Raw genomic sequence first — 23,281 nt, forward strand, 5'->3', positions numbered from 1 at the left:
AATAACTGTCATGTTTGAATATATACACACACACACACAAGAAAAAAATGATTTCAGATTGTATAATACTGTAAACTTAACTTATATATGTCTATATAAATATCAATATTTATAAGACAATCTCAACCAGATGAAAAAGCTCAATATTCAAAATAGAGCAATAGTATAAGTAAAAATTTGGAATTAAATTAAAAATTTCCAACAAATTTACTTTTCAACAAAAATACAAACATTTTAAGTTTTTTCCTTATTCCATGGAGTTTCAATGAATGGTTTGTATCCCCATAGGAAATGTAGTCAGCAAAATAATATTCATAGGTAGTCAACAAATTTTGCTGCTTAGCACATAAACTGAAACTAATTCTTTATGAAATTTTATAAGAGGCCAAAATTAAAAGGATATTCCAAAATGGTCCAGGCTCAATGAAGTAGAAGCATGGTGGCACAATCGAAAGCCCATGAAAAAACATGGTGGCACAATCAAAGGCAGAGAAAAGGTTTTATGTTCCTGAGTAAATATGCATATTATATAATTCAAAAGAAGTTGTATTAAAGTAAATCTAATGCAAAAAGTAACTTCCCAAAAAACTTGTAAAAAGAAAACTCACAGAAAAAAATATTTACTAATAAATCAATTATAAAAATAATATATTAAAAATATAAAATATTGCCACCCAACCCCCGATGAAAACAGAAAGTTTGCTTTTACCAAAACATTAAAACAAATATTACTTGTCGAAAATATAGTTTTAAACTTTTAATTTACAGAATTCTATTCCAAATTTTTACTTACACACACACACCAAAAAGAAACCCTACATAATGGAAAATTGTTACTTAAATTTGCGGTTTTTGAAACAATGACAAGTGCAGACTTTCTTTTTTGGCGACACTGTATACACACATACTAATACCCAGTGGTAAAATATGCTTAAATATGATATTTTAACTTTTGCAGATTTTGTATTTATTATTATAGAGCCTATTGATTATTATATTGTACCCAATATATATAGTACTGATTTCAAAAGTTAAGAAAAAATATGACCTGGTCATCAGTTACAATCAAAACTAAAACATACCTTTACAGCCTTAGTTGTTACTGCTTGAACTATCCTCAGATAGATACTAAGACATTAAAATTTGTCTGACTTAAACATATAAATGTATATTCGTGCATACATAGAAGAGCACTTTAATTCAACTTGCACATGCCAAGTTCCAATCTTTTTCACTTAGCAGCTACTTTTACCGGCTAAAAATAAAATCGAATTTGTTTCACTGGTCCAAATTCACATTATATCAAGCTTCAAGTCTTTAGACCAAAACTGACACACGAGTTTGGTGGAGACCATTCCTCAGACAGAGACGTACATATATACATACATATATCCAGACTGGCCCATAAGTCACTTTACAGTTTGAAAATCAAATAACTTTTTCTTAAATGATTGTATTTAATTAATTCTTTTTTTATTACACAGTTTATAATGTGGACATTTGTTCTGACTTAATTACGAAAGATAATGTCTCTTAAGTAGCCACCATTCTTGGCTTTGCAAAGTCGAGCTCTTTCTAAGCTATTCTTTATGACAGTTCTTAACATCGGAAGTTGTAGGGAAAGAATTTCCTGCGTATGTTTGCCTTAAGTTCTTAAATGCTTCAAGGCTTATTTGCATACACTTTATTTTTAAGATATCCCCAAAGCAAAAAGTCAAGTTCTGTCAAATTAGATTGGGCCATTCAAAATCAAAATTTCAAGAGATTTTTCAATACTGAAACATCACAGTTAACAACTGCATTGTTGCTCTAGCTGTATGTGTAGTTGCTCCATTTTGTTTGCCACTAATACCCTGGCATGTTTACTAACCGAGGTTGGACAAATTCAATAGCATATCTTTTAAGAGGATATTGAACACTGAAATGGCGCATATAAGATCTTTGCATTGTAACAATTGACCGTCCATTTTTCAAAGTGAAATTCAATTATCCTCACTCGTTCTGTTATGAACTTATCTATACAAAGAATTTCCAAAGATTCTATTTTATAATTTTGAAAAGAGAAATTAAAATATATTAATAGAAAAAAAGTTATTGAATTTTTTAAATATAAAGTGACTTATGGGCCACCCCGTATATATATATATATATATATATATATATATATATATATGAACATTTTTTTGGGGGGGGGGTACAGAATTTAATAATGGCTAAATACAGACCAATCAACATGATTTAAAAAATAAAAAAATGAAAATAAATGTTACCTAACCAGGTTTCGTTCCTTGCTCAACAGAGCTAAATTGAGGAAAATACGATTAAAAAAAAAAAAGTCATGAATATGATGGGGAAGAATAAAAAAAGCGAAAAATAAAGGGGAGAAAAATTACATAGAAATTAAATTAAGTCCTAAAAGATTTTCTTTTTGCTTGCAAAGAGAAGGTCTCAAGCACTACATAAAGATAGTCTCTAGAATTTTTAAATGAAAGGGCGAATGCAACTTACTCAAGATCGTAAATATGTCAGCACTGAAATTCGTGGCACAGGCATGGTTATTTATAAGGGGCTCGCAAATCGCAGAACCATACGTATTATTCAGAACATCCGCGGGTGAAAAATTTGCATAACGAATCTTTGATGGTACATGTTGTTTCAAATGGAAATCCAATCTTTGCTATGTTCGCCCAACATAGTGTGTACTGCAACTACATTTAAATAAATAATAGAATTATTATGGGGGGGGGGAAGAGAACATCTTTGCAAATGGACGACAACATAGGTCTGGTTGAAAACGAATTCTACTCTTCCATTTTTGGATGTTCTTGTGTCCAAGATATCCTCATGTTTTCTTACTTCTGTTTATCGTAAACCAACTTTTACTGGTCTCTATACACGTTGGGACTTTGTCCTACAAATCAAAAATACAATTTAATTAAGACTGTAGCACATAGGGTCTTAATGATTTGTTCTGAAGTTAATCTGGATGACGAGCTTAAATTTATTACTAAGACCGTTTGTAACAATGGTTACCCCTTAGATATTGTTGAAACTACTATTAATAAGTTTCCAATTTTTATAAACCTAAAGAAATTATAGTTAATAGATGTCCTGTTTACCTATGTCTACCTTGGCTAGGTAACATCAGCGACCGATTTGCTAAGCAAATCTCTTTGTCTGTGCAGCGGTGTTATTTTGCATCGAATTCACGTTTTTTTTTCAATTTTTATTTTTTAAATCATCATGATTGGTGTGTGTGTATATATATATATATATATATATATATATATACACACACACACACACACACACACACACAGGGGTTGGACAAAATAAGAGAAACGCCTAACATTTTTCTCTTATTTTGTCCAACCCCTGTGTGTGTGTGTATATATATATATATACACACACACACACAGGGGTTGGACAAAATAAGAGAAACGCCTAACATTTTTGGCATCAATCTTTGAACGTGTTTAAAACAATCAAATCTTGACATTTTAATGCTTTTTTTGTTTGTTATTTATGTCATATGATAGGCTTAATTAAAATAAATTTCTTTTACAAATATTTAAAGATATAAAAAACTTTTCCTATAAAATGGCAAACCTTATGGACTTCTAAAGAGACCAAATTGTTGGAGCTCGTATAGCAGGTGCTAGTGTATCAGAAACTGTGCGAATGCACAAGTCTGATTGAAAGGTGAAGATGTCTGAAAGAGCCTGTTCGACTCTTAAGCGGATTATTAGAGAAGATTGTCAGACTACGACTCCTAAAAATCACTGTAGAGCTCAATATACATTTACAGGACCCAGTTTCCACAAAAACTGTTCATAGAGAGCTGCACAAATCTGGATTTTATGGAGGAGCTGCAAGTAGAAAAACTCCCAAAGACAAGTGTTTCAAAGCGATTAGAGTGGTGTAAAACGGGCACCTGCCAAATCTAAGTAATTAAATAAATTCAAATGTGTTTCCCTTAGTATAACACGGTGGCCAAATTGTTAACGTCGCACATTTTTTTTTCACACTTTAATTTCCAACTTCGTCTCAAGGGTTCAGGTTCAATCCTCATACTCACCAACCAAAACTTTTTTATTTTAGCCCCCCCCCCCCGGAGTTTTGATTTACCTCCAAACACCCGGGAAACGCTGGGTACCCCCGCTAGTTTATAATATAAATCTCACCTGCCTGTTTAAATATACGTATGTATGTCTAAAACTTTTGACCGAGGCAACGGATTTTCATGAGGTTGTTATCGTTTTAAAACTTGACCCTTCGGACTACAAATATCGAAAAATTAGCCAAAAACATTAATTCCTTCACCCTCAACTGGGCACTTTTCTACAGGAAGGGGTCGCTTTTTTCGCCAATATTTTCGAAAGTCATCCCCTTTTTTCAATTGTCTAGCCTTAATTTGAGCCTACATCACTCCCAGTTTGGCGATGGATGCATCACATTTTTCACGTTCTTTTGCTCCTTCGCAGTATGAGTTCAAGCTTGCCTGCCTACTACCACTTTATTTTTTATTTTTGCTCAACACACAACTTCAAACACCCGGGCAACACTGGACACTCAGGTTAGTATATATATAAAAGACAAAATGGTTGTGCGCATTTTTGTATGTCCAGCAAAGGCTTTTTTCGCTGGGGTCCTTGGGGGAGAGGGGGGGGGGTACTATGTTTTAGAACTATTTATATACTCAGTAGATCATAATATCTACAATTTACTCTAGATTTATTTTGTCTCCAGATTTATTTTGATCGACTTTTTTTTTATAAAAGTCGATCAAAATAAATAAATTCACGCTATTCGATCCTCTCGCGTGTTTGTTCATGTTTTTCGTATAAAAGCAAACCTGAATCGAAAGCAAAAGGCAGCTTCACAGCCTTTCGTGCTGGGATGTCCAGAAAGCAAACTGCTTTGATCAACATCATGGGGAAACAAATAAATGAAACAGCAAAAAAGCTGAACTGGCCTCCAGCCAATATTCATTTCTGCAAGTCAACTTTTTGATTGACATAGCTAAATTTCAATGCTTTTCACTTCCTACAGCCTCGTAGCGTAGCATAGCAGTAAGATCTCACGTTTTCTTTCACTTTCTTTTCTGCCTTCCCTCGCTACTACCATTTTTTTTACCCCCCCCCTCCTCTCTCCACCCGGTCTGCTTACTGTTATTTTGATACCCCCCTCCCCCGCCCCGCTATCACCACTTTTTTTTTTTTTTAACCTCTCTCCAGCCGGACTTCCTACGGTTATTTTAAACACCCCTTCACACACACACACACACACACACTTCTCCACACCTGGGCAACGTCGGGTACCCCCATTAGTCTTCTCTAAAAGAACCGGAGGATGTTTTAGCTGAAGAATGGGATAAAATTCCTTTGGAAACAATTCACAATTTGTATGAATCAATGCCTCAGAGAATTGAGGCTGTAATTGCCGCAAAAGGTGGACCTACACCATATTAAAATAAATTTTGTTGATTTTTAAAGAATTTCTTTTATTTTGTGCAACCCCTATATATTACATACACAATGTAGTGGGATAAAAAAAAAAAAGATTATTTTTACATCATAATATATATCAAAATAGTTTTATCATTAATTTTCAGATTTGTTTTGGATTAGATGATCAGAAGAAATAATTATTGTTCAAGATTAATTTTTTAAATTTGAATAAAATTAAACTAAATTCAACCCACCCCTTGCAATCCGTGATACTAAAAATGAAAAAAATAATTGTTTTTGATATATAAATAAATCTTGTATCATTTTCCTATTTTCTTTCTCTAATCTGATATTAATAAAAGGATTTCTTTTTGGAGGCAAATACAATTTAAGAAAGTATTTTAACATCAGTTTCGTGTTGGAATTCCAAATCTATATACCAATATGCAAATCTTTAATGTCAAAAATGTAAATGTGAAGAGAGAGGGGGGAAGACGGGTTAAGAGTGAGAAAGAAAGACTAAGATCAAGCGGAGTATGTAAGATAAGAAAGGTGGGATACACGAGGGGGAGGACAATGAAAAAGAGGAGAGAGGAAGAGGGAGGAACATGGGGTTAAGGAAATAAAGGGGAAAGGCGATACAGGGAAATAAAGAAAGGGGGAAAGGTAACACAGGGAAATAAAGGGGAGAAGGACGGCACAAGGGGAAGTAACTAGGGGGAAAAAGGGAAAAGGATAAACACGCTGAGGGGGGGGAGTAAAATGAAATTTTGGACGGATTTTCAAATCAGAGACACATATCAATTTCTGATATATCAATACTTGATTAACTTTTTCCACCAGGTTATTGGAATTTTTTTTTTTTTTTGTTTAATTTTGCTTTTATAAAATACTTAATATAGTTAACAAAAATGTTAGAAATATTTCCCCTTTACTCAACAAAACAGATTGCAACTGTGCTCAGTTATCGCTTTTTGCATTCTTCAAAAATAAATCCATATATTACTCAATTGTTTTTCACCTCTACATTTATAACAAATTATTTGTTATTTAGTATTAACTAGCCTGGGTACCCGGCATTGCCTGGGTGTTTGGAGGTGTACGTTGAGCAAAAAAAATGATAGGCAGACAGGTTGGAATCCGTACTGCGAAGAAGGAAAAGAATGTGAAAAAAAAAAAAAAAAGTGGCGTCTTTCCCTTTGCGTCCATCGCCAAACCGGAAGTGGCGAACGTCAAAATTAAGGCTAACAACGTACAACATGAACAAAAAATAAAAGCATTTTATGTCCATTGGTTAAAAGATTTAAGTTTAAGATTTAAAATTTGTAATTCAGTTCAATTGCTGTCAGACTCTTAGCAAAGATGCACATGATGTAAGATGCTAAAAACTAAGGAACATTAACTTCCCTTAATCTCCTGTTTAAAGATAGTTAACTGGATGGAGCTTCAAATACTTTTAAAAAAAATAAAAAAATAAATAAATAAAAGTTTAATGTTAAAATCTCTGTAGTTTTGTTCACTTCTGCACCCCTGAAGTTAGCAAAAGACAATATAACATTTATCAAATGCTAGCCTGCATGCCCGGCGTTGCCCGGGTGTTTAAAGGTGTAAAAGAAAAAAAAAAGTTTTGGTAGAAAGGTAGGCTCAAACTGAACCCTTGAGGTGAAGGCGAAAAAAAAAAACTGTGATAAATTACAGCGACACTAACTGGGCAGAGAAGTGAGAAGGGTTGAAATTAAACATTTAGAAAATGTCTGCTTTTCTATGTCAAACATTACACCATAGAGAAATGAAATCACGCAGAGTGAGTTAAGTTTTAGGCTTTCTGCGTATTTGTTTGTTTCCCCCAAGATGTTTGGGAAAACCAGCAACCAGCTCTCCATAAATAGGAGAGTGCCCAAATGAATATCAATTGTCTGATATGAGGCGTTTTCCACACAGTGATCAAAGCTAATTGCTTTGTGGACCTCAAAACCGGAAAACTGCCTTGGCATTTGTTAGTTTCACTTTTGTATATGCAAACCACGAGCAAACACACAGGACCACGGGATAGCGTGAATTTTATAAAATAAAAGTCACTCAAATAAAAGATAAGCATGACCTCCTTTCGTAAATCAGAGATATTACTTTTTATATACTTCATAGATTATAATAAGAAACAGTGCCCCCCCCCCCACCAAGCGCCCCACTGAAAAAAGCCTTTGCTGGACATACAAAAAACGTGCACAAACACACACAAAAACATTTTGGCTTTTATATAATAAACTAGCGGGGGTACTGCCTAGGTGTTTGTAGGTGTGTGTGTGTGTGTGTGTGTTGGGGGGGGGGGGTAGATCAAAACAACTGTTTAACAAAGAAAAAAAAAAAAATGTTGGCTAGGTGTTTGGAGGTGTAAAAAAAAAAGTTTTAGTAGAAGGTAGGCTTGAACCCCGAAGCCTTGACACAAAGGTGGAAATGAAAGATAAAAACCCTGAGACCTAACCATGTCAGCCAGGTGGGGAGAGGAAGTGATGTGTCTTAAGTTAACATTTATAAAGTGAATTGACAGGTGCGAGAAAGTTAAGTCGCGTGATGTTTGACCGTGAAACATGACGCGGCTGCAAGCCATTTTTCGCTTTTTTTATACTGAAAAGCGTAACGAAAAGCTGCGATCGAAAAAAAAAAAAATCTTGAAAATAGCGCATAAAAGTCGGGCAAATTAAAAATAGATGCAACCCCCAGTCATAACTCGTAGATATTATGATTTAGACATTATATAAAAAGTTTTAAGTGAGCTGACCGAGAAGCATGGCGAAAAAAGCCTTTGGCGAACATACACAAAAACACACATTTTCACTTTTATATATATATAGATTAAAAATAAACTTTGCACAGAAAATCTATGGTGAATAAAATTTACAGGGTCAAAGGTTGATTTGGTTTGTTTTACGGCATATCAACCTTTTACAAGTGGTTAAATATAAAATCCAGTAATTTGGAAAAAGTTTTTAGGTTTCAAGTTCTTTTCAAATATTTCCTCATAGTGTTTTTGGTGTTTTGTAAAGGAAAATAGTTTTTGTTTTTAATTTTGCAAAACACAATCATGTTTTGCAAAGGGTAAAGAAAAAAACAATGATGTTTGGTGCATTTAAAGTCAGGATTGGTTGGTTGGTTGGTTGGTTGGTTGGTTGTTTTTGTTTTATGGCATATCAACCCTTTTCGGGTTATTTAATGCCGAATTCAAAGATTTTGAAGAAAATTTTTTTTTAATAGAATATATTTGTTGTTTTCACGTCTGTTTCTATTTAACCTATAGTTGGGACCCTAACAGGTACTACCACTCCGGGTCAGAGTGGACCTGGGAGCAATGGTAATTAAAGGGTGGCTCCACACTCCCCAAAGCCCACAAGCTTGGGCCCTCACCACTGGATATAGTTTAAGGTCATATCCAGGACCCCCATTGAGGGACTTTTATCCTCTGCAGGGGGGCAGTCGGCATATTCTAATGCCCCACCGACAGGGCCGTTAGGGTCAGGAAGTCAGTATCTTCAAACAGCCTGACCTGGTTAGCACTAGAGGTCAAAGGTTTTGAAAGACTATAACGAAGTAATATTATAAAAAGGTCAACACAAAAAGAGAAACTATTGATTTAACATCTTAGGCTGAAAACCAGCCGACAACATTCATATGGGATTGACATTAGGGATAATCCCCAATTTAAAAACTTAATCCACTGGCTGATCCAACGGATTTGATTTAGAAAAACCAAATAGGAAGTTGGACAATAAAGAAAAGTTTTGGGAAGACTGATAAGATTACAGAAATTTTGAGATAAGGATTGATAATTTTTTTTTTTTTTTCCATTCCTATCCCGTCGCAGTTATCTGACGAAGGCCAGAGGAATAATTGGGCGAAAATTCGTGAAAACAACTAAGAAAGATGAGAATAATAGTCCAAATAATTAAATAAAAATTATACAATTTACTCATCTCCAAAATAATTCCACACTTATTCAATAATATAACAATCGGTACGGACCCGACAATTGGAAGAACAATTGGATTTATAAGACCAAAAAATCCAACCTTGATTGCCGTTTGGGGTCCGTGGTGCACGGGATAGAGATGCGGAATATCTACGATTCCAGGTGAGCATTGTTCTAGAGGTAGCGGTTTCGATCCCAGCCGGTCAGAGGATTAGTTAACCAAACCGTGGTGAGTTGATAACAGCTATTAATGGCAACAATTGCTGCAGATGTAGTTTGAGGATTCGACATTCCTATCCAGTCGTGGTTAATCTGACGAAGGCAAGACGAATGATTGGCCAAAATATTGTGAAAAAACAAGAACTAGAAGATGAGGATAATAGTCGAAATAATTAAATAAAAATTATACAAATTACTCATCTCCAAAATAATTCCAAGTTAATTCAATAATATAATTTTATACTTGGATTATTTAGACTAGCATTCTCATCTTGGTTAGCAGGAATGCTTGAAGGCAAAACTGCAATACAGGTTTTAAATAAAAAAAATAAAAAAATAATTTATTTTGAAGCAATAAATTACTTTAAATAAAGTTTTAAAATTGTACGTTCTATGTATTTTATATATTTAATATTAATGCTATTAGTCATCCACTGGCCTATTTTATCTAATGGTAAGAGTTTGCTAATGGAGCAGAAATCCATGGTTCAATCCTCAGTATAGTCATATGAGCAAAGCTTCTTTCTTAGAACTGCACGCCAGTGGAACTCTCTGCCGCTTGCCTGTTTCCCACCTGACTACAACTTGGACGTCTTCAAGTCCAACATAAACAAACTCCCGACAAACCGCCCCCTTAAGTAAGACACTCTATCAAAACCCCCAATACTAATGATTACTACAATAGTATCTCATTGATTATTGTACACGCAATAACCCTTATCCCTGAGTGGCCTTCGGGCCTTGATAAGTGGTAACCCCCATGTAAAAAAAAAAAAATGTAGATTTACCAACAAGTTGCATCGAGTGCATTATCATTTGTGGGAGCTCATTTGTATACTTTTTATTTGTTTTTATATGTTGCTACACATTCATGAGCATGTTTCGTTCAACCAGTTACTTGTAACTAGAGACCTCTCCAGATAATATTGCTTATACAAAAGCTTAGTCTACAATCTAATATAATTACAGAATAAGCTTTTGTATAAGGAACATCACCTGAAGAAGTCTCTAGTTACAAGTAACTGGCTGAACAAAACATGCTCATGAACGTGTAGCAACATATTAATGCTTATGTAAAACAAATAAAAAGTGTCTTGCCCTACTTCAGTATCCAGCACTATTGTATTAACCTTGTTAAAACTTCATTGGTTATTTTACCTTTGGAAAATATTAACCTGGAATAATATATCATATATATATATATATATATATATATATATATATATATATATATATAGCACAATCACATTGACATACAGGTTCTCGTTAGATCACCAAAGTTAAGCAAGGATGAGCCTGGCTAGTACCAGATGGGTGACCACTTGGGAAGGCTGGGCACTGTATGTACCACCCCGAGTCGTAGAAATTTCCAGGTTGGTATCTGGGAACGCAGTAATTCACTGGGAAAAATGCACCCAAAGTCTTCGTTAAGACATGCATCTAGGAAAAGGAAACCCTGATGTAAAAACCTGTGGTTTACTGTATACTCTGTCCTGTAGCTTTCAAAGTTTAGCAGTAATACGAAAAGTGTGGTTGGTTCTTCACTATAAATAAATCATGTGTGGATTTCTGAGCAACTTAGTTGTTGTGGCGGAACCTCATACGTCAAAATCAACGGGAGAGTCCAACATATACATATATACATACATACACAGAGATATACTAGCAGGGAGACCTGACCTTGTCCAGGATTGAATGAGGATTAACAAATGTTCCACCCTCCCATACTTTTAATTGTCATCGAAATCAGTCATATCATCCATTTTTAATTAAATCGATTGATTGCCTGCTCTAGTTAGAGAGCCTTCCCTTGCAGTAAACCAGGAGGAAAATTCACATGCCTCCTTGCAGTGACAATACTTTGTAGTCTATATTGCACTGTAGAGAATATACTGTTGATTTTACAAAATTATTTGTAAATAATGGGTTCACTTGAAGTTTAAAATGCAAAAGTCAAGTATCATGCTCTAATTGTGCTTTAAGCAGAAACATTCATTCTGTACGCATCTCCGGCAAAGAAGCCACTGTTGATTTTATGAAATTATTTTTATATAATCACTTGAATTAAAGTTAAACGTACAAATTCAAGTATCATGGTTCAATCGTGCTCTAAAAAGAAGCATTCATTTGGAATGCACACGTCTTATAAAAGAACTTTGTTGATTTTATAGGCTGGGCATTTGTGTGGAGATAAAATTTCTCAAATGCACTTGTGATGTTAGGTTGTATAAAAGTGTTAACGTTGCTCAAAATCACACTTCCTTCTTTAATCAGATTTTTTCCATTATTGCTTTTTGATAATTATTTGATGCATTCTCTGATGAGTGGCTTGTATGCTGCTTTTTCTCAGCTGCAATCTGGTGTTGGTGCTGTAAGAAACCATGTTTTAAGTCAACAGTTTAAAAATAACTGAATGATTTCTTATGAACACAAATATTTAAAAGATCTTCACAGTAAACTTCACAAGCTAAGTTCTTTGGGTTCTCAATGACTTTCTGATGCAGGTTATTACAACTAGGTTCATTTAGACAATCTCCCAGATAGGAAAAAGAGCTTTTCAACTTAGCTTTTCTGGAGATATCTGGCTCTTGGGCCCAGAGCGGTACGTTCTATCCAACGTCAGTCAGATAAAGTCTCTTATTTCTAAAAACACAATAGTTTTTATTAAATCAGCTTCTTCCTCCTTTGTCATTTAAAGATTACTCTTTCCTTTCTCAATCGCATTTTGTCATATTCTTTTTCTTTTCTCTTTTCTTGTGAACCTCGTCTTTCTTTTTCATAACCATATCTCTCTTTAATTCTTTTTTTCCCCTTTCTTCAACTCAAATTACTTTTCTCTCAAAAAAAAAACTGTATTATCTTCCAAGGTCCAATTTCCATCACTTACTTGGTGATCTACACTTAAATATAACAGGTCGACCAAATGACAATATTTCCTCGATACCAAGGCAGACTTTTTGTTGCTACATCAACTTTACTGTTCTTTTCTGTTTATCATATCGGCAAGAAAGACATATTCCAGACTTTGGAGAAAAGATAAGTTTCTTAAACCCCATGTCAAAAACCCCACCCAACTTTTAGCCTGCAAACAAGGTGGACTGGTGCTACCTGAGCATGCAACATCGTTATAAACCCGCTGGACAACTTGTTTGATCATACGTCAAGAACATCAACATGACCTTCCACAACATCCAAGCCAGCCTGATCACCACCATTCGCCAAGCCTCCACCGACACTTATGGAAAAGGCATGCTCCCAGTTCTGAACCCGTATAGAAGTCGGCTACATTGAATAAAGTTACTTGAATTGTATTTTTCAAGAAAAGTTTTAAAATAAATGTGTAGTGTTGTTTTCTTTGGGATGAGAATTGTATTGTTTTACCCTATATCTTCAAATATTTATTGATGGTGTTTGATTTGGTTGTTGTGTTTTATAGTATATCAACCCTTTTCAGCTTAACACCAAATCCAGTCATTTTGAAGAACATGTTTCATGCTTCAAGTTGTTTATATTTTCAAATATTTATTTCTGGTGTTTAGTTCGGTTGTTTTGTAGATAAAAATTGTTTTGGGCATGATTGAAGTTTGAAAAGGGAAAGGAAAAAATAAGCAATAACATCAATGTTTAGTGCATTTAAGTCAGGAAGCAGATATTTGCAAATGGCCTCATCTGCTAGCACTGGTTAAAAAAAAAGAAAAGATAAAAAATATAAAAATCGGTCAAAAAAAAAAAAAAAAAAAAAAAAAGGGCTTCCTTCAGTGTTGATAGACTATGGATACCCACTGTAAGAGTGCCCACGTGTTAAATTTTTGTGGCAAGAGTTGCACCTTCTCCAACCACACCTCTCCCGGGTCAACATTGTTAAATACCAGTGGCAAAATAAGGGTTCAGAACAACTGGAATCAAATGCCGAGATAAGCAGAAAGCACATACAGTGCCTAGAATTCCCAAATGGTCACTCATCTGGTACTAACCAGGCTCAATGTTGCTTAACTTCGGTGATCTGAAGAGAACGGGTATGTCAATGTGATTATGCCATATAAAAATCGGTATAGGAAGTGGTTAACAGGATATTGTCTGACTACCCGATCTAACAAATATATCTTATTAAAAACAGAAAAATAAGAACAATCGAAATGCAACTTACTTTGAGCTATCAGATCTACTTATAGAGATTAAAAAAAAGATATAATGCTACTAAACTTTATGTCTAGAATCCTTACCTCCAATTTTGATCAAAATCCATTACATTATTTTGATTCTAGAAAATATCCCAAAATTTGTTGCTTAAGTTTAACCAATCTGAACTGTTGAACATAACATGAATTACATGACCATCCCTGCGCATCTCATTAAAAACAAAAAGAAACAAGAAGGAAAAGCAACTTACATTGAGCCGTTAAATCCCGGGGCACATTTGCACGTATATCGGGCGACACCATCTATGCAGGTAGCTCCATTTTTACAGGAATTCTTCTTGCAGTCATCAATATTGATTTGACACAGGTCACCTTTGTATCCATTGGCACACTGACATTCGTATTTATTCCACTTATCTATACATACAGCACCATGCTCACATTTATGATACCAAGAAGCGCATACGTCATCACCGTTACAACCAAGTTTAACATCGTGCATTTTTACGATACCATACGCCAACGAATTTGTACTATTCTGATCATTTGGATTAAATGGAAGCAAGTTTTTATTAATCCTAAGCTCGCGCATGCAGCCATCAAAGTTTTCACCAACTGAGATGATGGTTCGGTTGTCTGCGATGCCATCAAGTAATACAGAAATTAAAGAATTAACCGTTGTCTTTCGCTTAAGGTTTGTAACTTTGACAGAGAAATTTCCAGTCGATGTCCTTTCTAAGAAGAACGAGTGCCAATTCCCATCATTTACAGGGATACTTGAGTTGAAAACAAATTGGAAGCTTGAAGTAACCATGAGGGCGCCATCTTGGATTTGAACATTAAAATGCAAGCCAATATTTAAATTGATGGCTTTGATGAGAGACCCTTCCATTTCCCTGGTACGAAATTCCAGACTTAAGTTCTTAGTTTCTGGATGATTAGTTTTTGCTTGAAATTTTACATAAGAAGTCACGTTGAATGTTGCTTCGTGGATACCTAAAATAAAAAAAATTTGAAACATTATTAAAGAAAAAAGTTTTTTGGTACTTTTTGAGATATAGTAAATATGATTGTAGGTTTATGTTCTGCAGACAATCATTTTGTAGAAAAGTAATATTATTGAATTTCACTTACTGATATAAGTTGTGCACGAGTTGTGATGAACCGATGTTCTTGGCATCCGATGTTAAACTCACTCACCGATGTTTATAAAAAAGAAGTTTGTTTCAAAAGACAGCCACAGAAAAATAGCAGAAAAGGAGAGACAGTTTGTAAATGTGTGAGAGAGAAACACATGAAAATAGATGGATGTACAGACAGGTGGACAGATGGATGAATTGATGCAGAAACGGACATATGGATGGACAGACGAACAGACAGACAAAGAGAAGACTGGATGAACAGACAGACAAACAAATGAATGGACAGACGGACGGATGAATGGACAGACGGATGAATGGACAGACGGACAGACGGATGAATGGACAGACGGACAGACGGATGAATGGAAAGACGGACAGACGGATGAATGGAAAGACGGACAGACGGGTGAATGGAAAGACGGACAGACGAGTGAATGGAAAGACGGACAGACGAGTGAATGGAAAGACGGACAGACGGGTGAATGGAAAGACGGACAGACGGATGAATGGAAAGACGGACAGACGGATGAATGGAAAGACGGACAGACAGATGAATGGAAAGACGGACAGACGGATGAATGGAAAGACGGACAGACGGATGAATGGAAAGACGGACAGACAGATGAATGGACAGACGGACAGACGGATGAATGGACAGACGGACAGACGGATGAATGGACAGACGGACAGACGGATGAATGGACAGACGGACAGATGGATGAATGGACAGACGGACTGACGGATGAATGGAAAGACGTTACACCCAGCAACACTGTGTGCACTGGCCTGCATTGTGAACAGTACCTCAGACACATTTCATTCCTTAAAATTTCACCAAGAGAGAAAAGAATCATGCTTTCATGGCTTATCTTGTGTCACATCCGACTTTTATACTTATCCAATCAAACATAAGAATATTTCATGTTTTAGTGAAAACAAAGATTTTTTTTTTTTTAATTTTCAAATTTTTCTCATGCTCTGGAAAATATTTTGTAGGTATACTGAAGTAGTTAACTCCCAACATGTCTGCAAAATTTTATCAACTAGTTTCGTTGATTTTTAATATTGGTGAAAGAGCAAATTAATCCACCTGTTTATTTGTTTTAGAGTTTAGTGGATTTTTTTTGTTAGTATTAATTTAATTTTTTTATCTTTGCAGATTTGTTTTTTTTTCACAAATATTAATTTCTCTAGCACTGTCATATGATAATATTATATTCATTATTATAACGTTTAATTTGTAATATATTTCAATTTCACTTTTAATGAACACTTATTTTATTATTTGTTTCTTACAAAAGATACTCTCCTTTAATCCTATTACTAGCATTAAGTCAGTAACAAATTAATACTTATCTATATTATATTTCTCTTAATTTTTTTGTTCTACTTTTTCTTGGAAACTACTTGGCCGATCTGATTGAAATTTTGCATAAGGTGCAGTGAATTAAGTATTATGGCATCTGTTCGATGCACAGTTAAAGATTAATAAGGATTGGTCACCACATTTGGAATTTTTGGTCTAAACATTTGAAAGTTTACATAAAGTGTATTCAGACATAGGGCAAGCTTTTTAATCAGTTTTTGTCCAAAAATTGTGCTTCCAAGAGGTCACAGTTCAAAAGATTTGACCTTTGCGGTCTCTAGCAAACTATTCAGCCAATTTTGGGTCTAAACATTTAAAATTTTACATAAAGGGTATTCAGACATGCAAGCTTTTTCATTAGTTTTTGGGCGAAAATTTGGCTGCCAAGAAGTCAAAGTTGAAAGAGTTGACCTTTGCAGACTCTACTAAACTCCTCTGCGAATTTTGGGTCTAAACACTTGAAATTTTAGATGTAGGTTACCTGGACACGAGTCAAACTTTTAATGTATATATACATATGCACATAAAGTTCTGAACAGTACATAGGGCTTGATCAAAGCCGGGCTGAACTGCTAGTATAAAGTAAAATTAGAAGCGCATTTATTGTAGGTAACAAGGATTAACACACGAGGAAACATTAAGAAAGGTCAGTTCATCGAGCTTCAAAAAGAAAAACAGGAGAGGAAGTGGTAAGAATTAATTTAATAGAAAGACAAAGATCTGGCTAGAGATAGATTAATTCCCAAATCAATTCCTTAAAGCTGTCCAACACATGCCAGCATATAAAATGGAGGTTAAAACAAATATTTCATATATTATAATATACTCATGATAAATAGGATTGGTTGGATAGAAGCTGCAAGTTTATTTTGTTCTTTTTTTATTTAAGAGATTCTTTTTTTATTTAATTTTTTTTTTAAATTCAAACAAACCTAAAATGAAAACTATCTTCCCAATAAAACAAAATCCATAAACACACACACACACACATATATATATAAGGATAAGAGTCATTCTTTGAAGCTCCATGGAATAAGGAAATAATTATCTGTATATTGTGTCCCTTGCTTGAAAAATAAATGTTGTAAATTGAAATTTGCAATATTTTATTTTTCTTTGCATATACATATGCTCTACCTTGAATATTGAGCTTTTTGTTCTGGATAGCATTTTCCTATAAATATTATTTATACCTTCCATTTTAAGCCTTCATATTTTTCAATTTCTTAATTTGTAATGAAAAAATGTTGACTGTATGTTGGAGGGCGTCGACACCTCTCTGCAAGAAATTGCAAAAACCTAACATCGTCATCTCCCTTGACAGGGATATACATGCGACTGGGGATCGCTTGTGAATTTCATACTCCCATGAAACTTCCTCCTTCGGGGGAAGCCGGTTAAACCCGAATAGGGTTAGTGCTGATGCAGTTACAGTTATATATATATATATATATATATATATATATATATTCACTTTCAATTTTAATATTTCATTTTTTAACTTTTACTTTATTTTATGTATTGATAATGCATTATTTTATGTTGTTATGATTGAACTTGTGCATTTATTATCCAAAACTTTTATCTCTCTGTTGCAGATATTGATGGTGTGAGATTCTAAGAAAGCAACCAGTCATCAGATGTAAAGATGCATCATTGAATTCCTGACAAAAATACACATAGAATGGTGGTGACTACGCAGAAAAATAAATTCTGCAACACAAAAAGACACTCGTTTTAGTGGTACCACTCCTGTCTTTGTAGTTTCAACTTTTGGAGTTAAAAAAATAGGAGGCTTTTGGAATGACTCATGTGTGTGTGTGTGTGTGTGTGTGAGTGCGCATGTGAGTGCATGTGTGAGTGCGCGTGTGAGTGCACAAGATACTTACATTCATAGCCATCAGGTGCATTTTTGCATTTGGCGCCACCTTCACATGCAACTGTCAAACAATAGTCAATGTTGGAACAATCTTTACCAGTGAAACCTCTTGTACAATTACATCTGCAAGAGAAAGATTTAAAGTTGAAATCATTATTTATATAAACTTATATTTATACTAGCAGAAACCCGTGGAAATTCCATGACGCTTTTTGCATTAATATGTCTTATTTACAATTAAAAATAATATTCCTTCTGAAATGTCTATAAGGATGAATCCTATTAAAAACAAATGATATCTGTAAAAAAAAAAAAAAAAAAAAAAAAAAAAAAAAATGTCAATATGACCTAAATAAAACATGAGGTACCATCAATAAGTTTCCACACTTTTTCATATCAATACATTTATTGATAGTACCGACATCAAACTCTAGTCCGCTTCAAAGTAATCTCCTCCAGCTGCAATGCATTTGTACCATTCCAATAATTTCTGGAAGGTCTCATAGAAATCCTCCTGTGTGAGTGTGTGTCAATGAATCTCATCACAGCCTCTTTCATCTCCTCAATTGTCATATCGACAGCACTGCGCTTAGAGAATAAACAAAAGTCACAGGGAGCAAGGTTTGGACTATAGGGAGGGTGAGGAACAGTCTTGATGTCCATCTTGGTCAAATAGTCCGTGCATTGTTCTGGTAGAAATTCAACTGACCATTTGAAAAGTGCTGGCTTCTTCCGGCAGAATCTCTTCCTGAACTCCCTAAAAACCTTGACATAGTATTTGTCATTGTCAGTCCAATGAGAACCCAGTGCATGTAGATCATGCCCATGCTGTTAAAAATCATGTTTCATGCCCATTCTGTCAAAATAATCAGAAGTGCATTTGTTCTGTTTGGCCTTTTTGGGTCTATGAGAGCCAGCATGCTCCCACTGGGAACTCTTTTTCTTGGTCTTTGAGTCATAGTAGGTCCAGCTTTCATTGCAGGCGACCAGAACATCAAGAAATGCAGGATCTGAATTGATCTGCTCAACCATCACCTTGCTGTCAAGATATCTTTGATCTTTTCTGAGCACCGCTGGGACAAACTTTGCACAAGTCTTCCACATGTTCAGTTCCTCATGAGTAATTGTGTGTACAGTTCCCACACTGACATCAAACTGTGCACTTATTGTCTACAGACATAACAGTCCTTATCCATGAAATTCTTTATTTAGCCAATCAACTCTAATGTCTTTACTTCCTTACTTCTCCCACACTTATCATCCCTCACAGACTCACTGCCTTCCTTGAATCTCTTATGGCTCTCAAAAACTGATGCTTGGTTCATGAAAGATAGTCCAAAAGCAATCTGAAACATTCCATATATTTGTGGCTTTTTTTCAAGTTTAAAACAATTTTATTGCATATTGTTCTTCTAAAGTGTCCTCACATCCAGATTATATTTTTGAAATTAACCAGTTGTGACAATCAGGCTTTAGTAGGGTGTATTCCAATTCTTGCTGCAACTGTTTATTTGAACCTGAAATAAAAAATTGGTTAGTTATCTCATAACATACTGAATTTTCAAAAGTCTATGACAATTTTAAATGCCGGTACAAAAAAGTTTGGAAACTTATTAAAGGCACCTCGTATGTCTATTTAAAATCATAGAAATTTAATTCTTTTCAAAGCCATAAACATTAACTGTCAATCAATATAACGAATGTCATATTTTGAAATATATTTATTTAAAACTAGCAGGAGGGCATCGGCTTTTCCTGGTCATAAAATACACTTAAATATATTTTAATTCATATAGATTTTGTATTCATTATTACAGAGCCAATACTATATTTAATATTATATTGTACCTAATATATAGTACTGATTTCAGAAGATTAGAAAAAAAATGACTTGGGTGCTGTCACCCAATCAAAACCAAAACATTTAGTGTCCCAGTCATGTTTCCTACTGTTTGAGCTATCAATAGATAAGATTTAAAATTAAACCACTTCAAGCTATGAATGAATTTATGCATGTGCAAATGTAATAGAAATATGTCAGCAAATTGAAATGAAATTGTAATTGTAATTTCAACTTCCAGACATATTCCTGTACGTGTTATTCATCCACCCAAACAAAGATTTTACTTGTTTTAAACCATTCTTGGTGTATAATTGTTTCCTGTAAATTTCAATGGTTTTTTTTTTGTTTTTGTTTTTTTCAGTAGTTTAAGAATTTATTGGTTAAATATTTTCACAGACACACCCACATCTACTTTTTATTTATATATGATGTTAGATGGCTAACAGCCCCAAAGATTCATGGATGGAACACACTTCTGCCATTGGCAGAAAAAAAGGTCCATTTATCAAACTCCTCTTTTTTTTGTATTGTTGTGACCAACTTAAGTTCCATCAAAAATTAATTTCTGAAGATGATCATAGAATGATTGCCATACTTGAATGTGAGGTACAAGAGTTATAATTTTAAACGTAGACATATTTTATTTGGTTGTGTCTTAGATACTAAATCTCCTCTGAGTGGCAAAGTAGTTTTGTTGTACAGAAGATCAAACTTTCCAGTGTTATTTAATGCCAAATCCAGTAATTTTGAAAAAAGGTTTTATGCTTCAAGTTTTTTATATCTTTAAACATTTATTCATAATGTTTTATTTGATTACTTTGTAGAGGACAATTGTTTTTATTTTTTACTTTGCAGAATATAACTGAGTTTTACAAAAGGAAAGGAAAAAAACAACAACGTTTGGTGCATTTCAAGTCAGGAGGTCAGTATCTTCAGACAGCCTAATCTGGTAGCACCAAACTGAGAGGGGAAGTAATTTAACAATTATTTCATTAAAAAAATAAAAAAAAATAAAACTGTCAAAAGAGTGTGCAGTTAATTTGCAATAAATTTTGCCATTTTATACTGTTTAGGTATGAGCTCTTTCCCTTTTCTGGAAAGGGATGCCAAAATAATGTTTATGGCGGTAAAGGAGTAGAACAGAACAAAGATTCAAGGTTTCATATTTCAAGAATCTTTCAATATGGTTACCATTTTAAGTTAACTATTTAAATGAACTAAATGTTAAAAAAAGAAAATGCTTTGGAAAAGAAAATTTAATGTCTACCAAATTACGCTGTCAATTTTCCATCTACAGACATGAAAATTAATACATGGATTATTTGGATCAATGGAACAAATTTAATTTGTTTTTGTAGCCAGAAAAAAATTAGTTGCTAAGAGGTCAAAATTAAAAAGTTGAAACCTGGTAGGTGTAAGTCAAACTGAAGAAGGTTGGAGATTACATCAACTGAAACATTGAGAAAATAACCCTCAGGATAAAAACAGTAATCTGAATAATAATGCAAATTCAGAACTTAATCTTCTTGTCAGTTTATTATCACATATTTCTAATGTGTACCCAATTTCGGATAAAGAAAATCACCCACTTATTTTGACAACATCGCTGCTACTACTACTACTATTTTATAATCAGAAGTATTGTCCTTTCCTGAAAAATTAAAATATACACAATTTTTTTTGCAAGCAAAAAAGTTTATTCTTTTTGCTGAATATTCAAAAATCTATCAAATTTGTTTAAATATGATCATTAAATTTCAAGGGAGGTAATTTAAATGAAAACTTTTTTTTTAATATTACAATAGATTTACATTAAAAAATAACTAGTTTCATCATTGCTATTTTCAATATGAAATCATTAAACCAAATCTAATCACTAAAAATAAATGAAGACAACAATGGATATGTAATGTTAGTTATACATCTAAAAATAATATTTACTGGTAGATTGATAACTGCCGAATGGCAGGTGGTGTTTTGCTTGTATGTGTGTGTGTATATATATATATATATAGATAGATAGATAGATAAGTGTTATAAGAAGTAAAGATAAACATTTTGGTACTTACTTAAAATCATTGTAGAAGACATTTTCACATGTGCCATTATTCTGACATGGTGTTTTGCTTTTACATATATCGTCAGTTTGCTGTCCTAAGATGACATTACTGTAATTAAGGGGTTTCAGAATTTTGTCATTTTTTCTCAATTTGATAGTCGTATCATTGTTAAACACTAGAAAGACATTATTTAAGTTCAGATCTTGAATGACCCCTTTAAAGGCTTCTATCGTAGCTCCATTAGTGGTAGATCTCCGCACACGGACTTTTGTAGCAAATTCCTCTGGAACCTGTCCGATAAAAAGTTTGGAGGCATCGAACCGGCACACCTTCCAAAATGGTTGTTCCACTTTTAAGTCATCAACATGAAGACTGAATTTGTTATCCGTGATCAGCACTTTGAGAAAATGCCTTTCACCATTTGCATATTCGTCTATAGTTCTGTACGTGTAGTTGCACCATTTTAGGTCTGCCAATACTTTGCCGTCCTGCAAAAGGAGCCGGAAGTAAGATGGCGACTTGTTGTTGACAGAAGTTGGGTCTACAAAATAGAAAATTAAGCTGTTGCGGCGCCGAGTGGTAAAGAAGAAGGAAATGTTAAGGTTGGTCTGAAGACTCTCTTTCAAAGAATCGAGGCTGTACTCAACAAAGCTTCTGGAATCCTCTAAGGAAAATGTGGCTGGTGTCACTTCTGAAGTGAGAAAAAATAGAAAAGAAAAATAAGTCTACATATTGTTTTTGAATTTTTTAGATGCGGATTGACATTATTTGGATTATTCAGACTACTGTTATTTTTCACAGCATTTCGGACGTTGTTCTTCAGCTGTTGATAACAAAAGCCCAAAGCATAACCGATAAAAACGTGTAAAAATCTAGTTGTAAGTAGCACTCTTCTCTTATGGAATTCTAAGTGATACTCTTCTGGAGTTAAAGGTTCAATCCTTATTGCAAGTTATATTAAGAATACAAATTCTTGAATCTTTCTGTCAAATCCAGAATCTGCAAAAAACATTTGAATTAAACCCCTTAGTTAATCCACGAGGGTAACACACTTTATTTTCATCAACATCTGAATTTTATATAGTAATTGATCAGTTACCACCATGGGTCTGGATTAAATAAAAGATTCCGTGCAAAATGCCATGCAGATTTCCAAGTTCAACAAGGTACACCTGAAGAAGGTCGAAGGTTACATTGGCCAAAAATGTCGATGAGAACA

The 23,281-nt window shown here is 34.2% G+C and overlaps 1 protein-coding gene across 2 annotated transcripts in view; it reads right to left on the minus strand.

Annotated features, from left to right (window-relative positions):
- The window catches only part of LOC145254854 (protein crumbs-like), a 402,139-nt gene that overhangs the window by 103,102 nt on the left and 275,756 nt on the right, over nucleotides 1-23,281 (minus strand). For both annotated transcript variants that reach the window (XM_080113704.1, XM_080113705.1), the window contains 3 exons: nucleotides 22,072-22,753; nucleotides 18,170-18,282; nucleotides 14,024-14,768 (listed from right to left, as the gene is read on the minus strand). In XM_080113704.1, coding sequence (XP_079969830.1) covers nucleotides 14,024-14,768; nucleotides 18,170-18,282; nucleotides 22,072-22,753 — 1,540 coding nt within the window. The remainder of the gene's footprint in view (nucleotides 1-14,023; nucleotides 14,769-18,169; nucleotides 18,283-22,071; nucleotides 22,754-23,281) is intronic.

Source organism: Euprymna scolopes, chromosome 30 (genome assembly GCF_053919585.1).
Source record: "Euprymna scolopes isolate OS-2025 chromosome 30, ASM5391958v1, whole genome shotgun sequence".
In the NCBI taxonomy this organism is placed as follows: Eukaryota; Metazoa; Mollusca; class Cephalopoda; order Sepiida; family Sepiolidae; genus Euprymna; species Euprymna scolopes.